This window comes from Coturnix japonica, unplaced genomic scaffold, assembly GCF_054131305.1.
Source record: "Coturnix japonica strain WE unplaced genomic scaffold, WE-NBRP24 Scf045, whole genome shotgun sequence".
Classification (NCBI taxonomy): Eukaryota; Metazoa; Chordata; class Aves; order Galliformes; family Phasianidae; genus Coturnix; species Coturnix japonica.
Window position 1 is genome coordinate 3,386,655 of NW_028188948.1, and position 8,092 is coordinate 3,394,746.

The following is an 8,092-nucleotide window of genomic DNA, read 5'->3' on the forward strand; positions in this document are numbered from 1 at the left end:
TGCTTTACCATTTCCTCTTACTGGGGCAGTGCCTGTCTCCCTTTGTGCTACATTGGGGTTATATGGGGGGGAGATTCTCAGGAGGGTCCCATTGATTAGTTCCTTTTTCTAATTCCTCTCCTTCCTGGTCCGGGCCTTTTTCTTTTTACTAATAACAGGCTGATTTCTTGTATCCAACAGGCAGCATATTCTGATTCCTCCTTTGAAAAGGGGTTTTGTTCTTTACATATAAATTCGAGATCTGACAAACCCAACCTTCATCAGATCCATATTTTGGCCAAATACTGATTTTCCCTGTAGTGGCTCTCTAGGCCATATCTAACACAATATTTAAACATCTTTTCCCTATCCTTTTTCCTGGTTTTGGGATCATTTTAACCCGTCCTCCAACTTATATACTAACCACCAATGATTACATTATTTGATGAGGGTGTTCTTGCTTAGAGTCCCTCCCGGTTCCCCAGCAATATCCCTCCGATATGCCAATATACATCCTAAGAGATTTTCTTAGGTATCTCTTTCCCTTATGTTCCAACACAAACGAGGAGGGGGAGCAATGGTTCAAAAACAAATTTCGTAAAGTTAACATGTTAAAGCGGAGGTAACACAACCCTATTGTTTCTCTAATCTGGATCATTATCACATTTAAACCGCGGTATTTTCTACAACAAAAGCAACAGGGTCTCGATACTAATTGTGGTTTGCCTTTTGTGGGCTTTTACCACGCAGGATCATCTGCTTCTGTCTTTAGTGAAAGGACTCTCCCTCAGCAATAGCAATCCCAGACCCTGGAGGTTGATGAGAGAGTCCGGGGAATGGGAGATTTCCCTTTAGTCGGGGAAGAGGAGGTCTGTGAGTGCCTAGGAAACATTAAGGTCCATAAATCCATGGGACCTGATGGGGTGCATCCGCGAGTGCTGAGAGAGCTGGCGGAGGTTGTTGCTGAGCCGCTCTCTGTAATCTATCAGAGGTCTTGGAGAACTGGGGAGGTGCCTGAAGACTGGCGGACGGCCAGTGTCAGTCCAGTCTTCAAAAAGGGCAAGAAGGAAGACCCGGGTAACTATAGGCCAGTCAGCCTCACCTCTGTCCCAGGGAATGTGATGGAACAGCTTGTGCTGGATGCCATCTCCAGACAACTGGGTGATAAGGAGGTTATCAGCAGTCCTCAGCATGGGTTCACCAAGGGGAGGTCATGCTCGACCAACCTGGTGGCCTTTTATGAAGATGTCACTAGCTGGGTGGACGGGGGGAGGGTGGTAGATGTAGTCTACCTTGATTTCAGTAAGGCTTTTGATACTGTCCCCCATGACATCCTTATAACAAAGCTGAGGAAGTATGGGATAGATGAGTGGACGGTGAAGTGGGTCGAGAATTGGCTGACTGGCAGAGTGCAGAGGGTTGTCGTTGGCGGTGCGGTGTCTGGCTTGAGGCCTGTAACTAGCGGCGTCCCCCAGGGGTCTGTACTGGGTCCGGTCTTGTTCAACATCTTCATCAACGACCTCGATGAGGGGATAGTGACCACCCTCAGCAAGTTTGCTGATGCCACGAAGTTGGGAGGATTGGCTGATACACCTGAAGGCTGTGCTGCCATTCAGTGAGACCTGGACAAGCTGGAGAGCTGGGCAGTAAGAAACCAGATGAGGTTTAACAAAAGCAAGTGTAGAGTCTGGGTAGAAATAATTGCATGCACCAGTACAGGCTGGGGGATGAGCTGCTGGAGAGGAGCTCTGCAGAGAGGGACCTGGGCGTCCTGGTGGACGACAGATTGACCATGAGCCAGCAGTGTGCCCTTGTAGCCAAAAAGGCCAATGGCATACTGGGGTGTATTAAAAAGAGCGTGTCCAGCAGGTCGAAGGTGGTGATCCTCCCCCTCTGCTCTGCCCTGGTGAGGCCTCATCTGGAATATTGTGTCCAGTTCTGGGCTCCCCAGTACAAAAAAGACAGGGATCTCTTGGAAAGAGTCCAGCGGAGGGCCACAAAGATGGTGAAGGGCCTGGAGCATCTCCCCTATGAGGAGAGACTTAGGGAACTGGGTCTGTTTAGCCTTGAGAAAAGAAGGCTGAGAGGGGATTTGATCCAGGTTTATAAGTACCTGAGGTGTGGGAGCCATAGTGGTGAGGCTGGTCTCTTTTCAGTAGTGCGTGGGGACAGGACTAGGGGTAATGGGATGAAAGTACAGCATAGGAAGTTCCACACGAATGTGTGCAATAACTTCTTTACAGTGAGGGTGACGGAGCACTGGAACAGGCTGCCCAGGGTGGTTGTGGAATCTCCTTCTCTGGAGCTATTCAAGACCCGCCTGGACGCCGAGCTGTGCAACATGGTGTAGGAAGCCTGCTTTGGCAGGGGGGTTGGACTCGATGATCTCTAGAGGTCCCTTCCAACCCCTACAATTCTGTGATTCTGTGATTCTGTGAAGTCACCTCACCACCCAGGCAGGACCGCTGAAATCAGTGGGGTGCACCTCTCCTGTCCAGGAACCCGAAAGAGGTGATAATAATCCCAGGCCAGCAATTGTAGTATTGATATGATGATTTTATTCAAAGTCTTTGTTAAACAAAGAGGGAAGGAAGGGAGGGGTGCGCTGGGGGGGGAATGGGAGGGGTGGAGGAGGGTTGATGTCAGACTGTGAAATCAATTTTTTTAATCTTAATTCTGCTCCAGAAACAACATCTGATTCCCATGCTCTCTGCTTGGTATTTTGTCTTTTGATGCAAACACGTAAGCCCCATTGGTGCCTGGTTCAGCAGTTCAGCTTCCTTTGCGCCCCTTGCCTGGTTGTAGGGAAGGTGGCAGGCTCTGATTCAATGATGGTGTTGTATGGACACAGTATTTATCGCCATGTATCCAAAGGTGCAACAGTTTCTGGAAACCCAGGTGGGATCCTATAGGTGATGGTTCTCTCGCCACCAAGCATCCAGTTGCCAGCAGTGGGTGAGTTCACTGGGACTTTGGGGATGGGAGGTGCCAACTAGCAAGCCTTCAATATCTGCTACTAAAATCAGGCTTGGAAGCACGTTACACGTGGGAAATACACTTGGTGCAGGAAAGGGGATTTCCTTAGCCATCAAAAAAAGATGAAACTGCAGATCTATCAACAAAAATGTAAGCACGTGACACTTGACTTGGCGGGTCTGTGGGAAGGTCAGCTTCTCCGTGTTTGTATTTCAGCCATCATCCTCCACACTGGAGAGGATTTATCCGCTTGGCTTGCTTAATTGCAGCACGTTTCACACGCGTGGATAACCTGTGCATATTGCGTCACTACCCCTGTGGCCTGAGGTGTTGCACCAGGCTGGAAATAATGCCTTCTTGGGGTTGTTGAAGCTCTGCAAAAGTTTGCCAAGCAAAGTTGTGGATGCTCCATCCCTGGAGGTGTTCAAGGCCAGGCTGGATGGAGCTCTGGGCAGCAAGACTCTGTGGGTGGCATCTCTGCCCGAGGCAGTGGGGCTGGGGTTCTGAGTTCTTCACTGTCCCTTGCAAGCCCAGCCATTCTATGATTCTGCATTTCTATGATGTAAGCACCAGCCCCACACAGCCCTGGTGCAGTGCATCACAAGAGCAGCAGCCTGCGGGGTGCCACCACCCGGAATCACAGAAATGTGAGGTCACAATGCCCCATCCTATGACTGTGCTGAGCTGCGTCTTGAGCTCACAAGGCCTGGCTGCAGGCTTGGCTCAGTGCGACACTCACTGTGGCTGCAGCGGTGGTGTTGGAAGCGTGGTGCAAGTGTGGGGGCGGCCATGGACCCTGCCCGCCTTGTCCTCTTCCTCCTATTGGTGGCCATGAGTTTTCAGGAGAGCTGTGCTGCTCCGTGGCGAGCACGGGGAGCAGGTGAGTGGGTAGAGATGGGACCCAAACTGAGCAGCGCTGGGAGCAAGAAATCAGGCTGTGTCCCCACGGCCCTGTAGTACACTTGCCTGGGGCCTGCCTTCCATGGGGGTATTGCTGGGTAGGGGGTGATGGGCAGCACTGCAGGAGCCGGGCAAGAGCCTGTGGCTGCGTTGCTCCCCAGGGCTGGCTCCAGCCATGCCAGGCTGTGGCTCTGCTAATTGCTGGCTGCAGCACAGCCTTCGTCCTGGGAGATGCCCGGGGAGAGTTCAGAGGAGGCATGCTGGGCGTGCATGAGCATTTCTGCTTCAGGCTCATGGCACTCCCCAGTTTCCAAGCCAGAGCCCCAGTCCACAGCCCAGGGGAAGAGACAGGTGTGCTTTCCTCCAGTGCCTCAGTGTGACCTTGCTGTCCATCAGAGGCCTCCCAGTAAGAAAGCCCTGGGGGGCTGCATCTTCTTCCACGTAATCTGTGAGAGATGTGGCACGTGGCCCGGAGAGAGCACTGCATACGCTGCCAGGTGCCAGCCTACGGGTCATCCCGTCCACCCTGCAACTTTGGAAATCATGACCTGAGTTATTCTCCCATGCCCCACATCCAGTTACTGAGGGAGAAGGAGATCACACCATATAGTGCATATAAGTGGGAACTTATCTCATCTGTTCTTGATTCTAGATGATGAGCTTCGTGCTCCCTTTCCGGATGCTCCTTTGGATCCGGACTTCATGCCTGTGCCTGGGGGACAACCCAGGGGTAAGTTGTGAGTGTCTGTTTCCTTGGAGGCTGAAACGTTCATGCTCTCATGGTTTACCTGGGTGCAATTTTACTGGAGATCCTCTCCAGGTCTTCCAAGCCTGTTTGTGCCTGGAAGGGTTTGCACAGATGAGCCATGAGTATTTTTTCTCTGAGAGCTGCCACGTTTCAGTGGGAAGGTTACCGCTGCCCCTCTGCAGCTGAGGGAGCCCAGACCTTTGTATTCGGGCTGTGGCATTCCCCAACCACCGCCAGACCCTACAGGTCACTCAGGGAAAAGGAGGCCCCCACATGTGCCGGAAGCTCTCCTCACCTGTGTCTGATCACACTTGTGTCTGCAGGCCCTGTCCCCTGTATGCTCTGCTACTCAGTTGATGCTATAGTGTGTGACTAAAACTTTTCATGGGTCTTTGGTTGCAGAAGTGCCCCCAGTGTGGGCCTTGCCCGGTCATCGGTTTCCTCCTGTGCTGGAGCCCAGCTGGAATCCCAGCAGTGAGTACTCTGTCTTCACTGACTTGGCTGACTCGCCGCTGATCTTCAGATCTTCATGCACACGATATTTAACTTCATACATTCTGTTAAGGTCCAGAAAGAGAAGAGGATGAATCCACACGAGGAAAATACTCTCAGGGCTCATCCCGTCTCCTGAAGCGACTGCTGAAGGAAATGGAGAAGGCAGAGCGTGGTGGGTATACTTCAGTCTATTCACTGTGGGACCTGGGAAGCTGAGGTGTGATATACAGGTGTGGGCAGGCTGTAGCCTGCACAGCAGGAAGGGATGGGTCAGAGCCGTGCTGCAGCCGTGTTCCGTGTATCACCTTGCAGGTGCTGTCAAGCACCAGAGCTGGTCTGCTGCCAGATGGTCTGCATCCAGACAAGACCCAGAGGCAGCTGCTCCCCCAGCACAACCATTACTTGTCAGAGCTGCTTTGTGCAGTCATTGGCACCCAGATGGCAGCAAGTGGCAAAGTGGCAAGCGCTGTGCTTCTGTTCATCCAAAGCCCTCCGTGCAGCTGAGCAAGTTCAAGGCAGGAGGAGCATCCCGAGCAGGGTTGGCTGCCTTTGCTAATGCTGGAAATGAGGTGGAGATGCTAATTCTGAAGGCTTGGACTGTGTGTTAGAGCTTGGATTTCAGCCTGCAGCTACCTGGCTGTGACGGGCTGGTGACAGCACAGTATGTGAGGGCCTTGCACAGGAGCTGATTCCTCAAGAGGTGTGAGGGAGTCAGCATTGTCCAATAGCTGGGAGGGCCCAAATGCCCTTGGGTAACAGAGGGGCTCACAGTGTACTTGGGGGGGGGGCTGGACTTTACCTGAGTTCGGGATTGGAGAAGCTCAGTTTTTGATGAGGGCACGTGACATCCCAATCCTACTGCCCTGCTTTCTTTCTAAAGGAACGGACCAACAAAGTGAGAGGGATGCACTCCAGGAAGGCGGATATCCTACACTGCCGGTCCCGGATGTGCTGCAGGAAGGCGGATATCCCACACTGCCCGTCCCAGACAGAGGAATGCAGGCAGCACCAACCGGCATGCCAGGTAATTTCTGTCCTATGATCATACGGTGTCACGAACCAGAGTCACTGCGTGCCTGCAGGCTCTTGCTGCCAGCTCTTGCACACCAGGTCAGCAGCCAGACCTGAGCGTGTGAGCATAGAGCACATGTAAAAGAAGCCAGGGGTGGCTCTCTGAAAATGGCTGGCCTTCGTGGGGTGTGGAGAGTTGTTCCAGCAATGTGCCAGGGAAGGTACTTGCAGACCTCTGTGACCCTGCTCAGCTCCCACCGCTCCCAGATCGCAGAGTTTGCCCTTTTGGAACGAAGCCACCTGAGGGTGATGAGCAGGGTCTTGCGTGGTAGGAGCCTGCAGGAGTGTTTCTCCCCTGGGATGGCTCTGGCTGTGCCCTGTGCTGGCTGAAGCCTGACCTTCAGCCTGGGGGGCGTCCCACAGGGGGAGCTCAGGACACGCATGCCGGGAAAAGCGTGAGGGATTCTGCTCTGTAGCTCTCCCCACGGACCAAGCCCAGACCCCAGAGTACAGCCACAGCTCTCGGCCCAGAGGAGGACACGGGTAGTGCCTGTGCAGCCTCTCCGTACCCAATGAGAGGTGGAAGCAATCCTTCTTGTCCTCCGGTGCTTCGGCACCAGAGACGGAGGCACCCACTGACAAAATGACCTCTTGGGTCCATGAAGCACACTGAGAGATTATCTGTAGCGCAGCTGAAGGTAACGTGGGACATTGTCTCATTTCTTCCAGGGATGAACACAGGCAAAAGCACAGAGGATGCTGCTCACAGATCTGTGCGGAAGCGCCGCATTCCGATGACGGTCTCAGTGATGCTGCTGCCTGCGCTGGTGCTGGCCGTTGGTACTGTGATATGGGTTCTCAAAAACTACCTGTGAGTTGGCCTTTCCCCAGAACACCTTATTGCTGCATTTGGCAATGAAGCATTTGTGGTGCCAGGATCCTGGACGGCCAAATCAGCCGCTGGCAGTACACTGCCAGGACTTAGGTTGCAAAGTCTTTCAAGTTTCCCCTTATTTCCTGTCAGTGAGTAGTGCTTTCTGAAACTCATTCTCACAGAGCACGCAAGAGGGAAAAGAGAGCAGCAGAAGCAGCAGATGGAGCTGGGGAAGGCAACGAGACAGACTCTGACCCAGTCAAACAAGAGTCTCCGTAATAGCTCCAGTCCGTTCCATTCTGCCATTGAAGAGGCCCGAAGTCTTCAAGGTCATCTGGAAGACTCGGAGCTTGAACTCAAAGTCATGAAAGAGATCCTTGGGAACAGTCCTGAGTGCTGCCTTCTGTCAGAGGATGGCCCTGAATGTGAGAGCAGAGCTTTTGTCCTTCATCCTGCATACTCCAGGACAGATATCACCAGCAGTTTGAAGATTCTTAGCTCGACACAGCTACATTCCTGTTGAGGGTCCTCATGAGGACCCAGAAAACGAGCATCCTCTGACTGCCGGACAAAACGTAATGTCTTTGGAGATGTGGGTGAGAATGGCTGGTTTCAGGGAGAGCTGACAGATGGCACAAGAGGACTGGTCCCTTCCAATTTGGTTGCGGAGCTTTCAGTTGATGAACTGGATACACCTGGAGATCCTGTCAGAATTCCTGCATTGCTCCATCTGCAAGACTACCACTGCTCCACTCAATGGAACAACTCGATGTTGAGCAGAATGTGGTTGAGCTCCTTCGGGAACTCTCTGAGGCGACTGACAGCGGAACTGCAGAGCTTTATTGTATATTAAAAATAACCAAACAACTGTCCCCTCCCTCTCCCTTCCCCTTGCACCCCTCCACCCCCCCCCCCCCCCCCCCCCAAAAAAAAAAAAGACAAAAAAAACAAAAAATAAACCCTAAAAAACCAACAAAAAACAACCCACCCCCAATAAAACAAAAAACCAAAACCAATTAAAATCTCAACGCTGTTCTTTTTCTGGGATACACTGAGGTGACGCTTCTTCTAGCTTAGACTTTGCAATGAGTTTGTGTCACGGAGTTCTC

At 52.4% G+C, this 8,092-nt stretch overlaps 1 protein-coding gene across 1 annotated transcript; it reads left to right on the top strand.

Moving 5' to 3' along the window:
- Window positions 1-4,086: 4,086 nt before the first annotated feature.
- On the top strand, window positions 4,087-7,861 carry LOC146752500 (uncharacterized). Its single transcript, XM_085531889.1, has 6 exons — window positions 4,087-4,144; window positions 5,006-5,077; window positions 5,169-5,270; window positions 5,979-6,122; window positions 6,839-6,980; window positions 7,166-7,861. The coding sequence occupies exons 1-6, from the start codon at window positions 4,087-4,089 to the stop codon at window positions 7,260-7,262; spliced, it is 615 nt and encodes a 204-aa protein (XP_085388015.1). The 3' UTR covers window positions 7,263-7,861.
- Window positions 7,862-8,092: the final 231 nt, after the last annotated feature.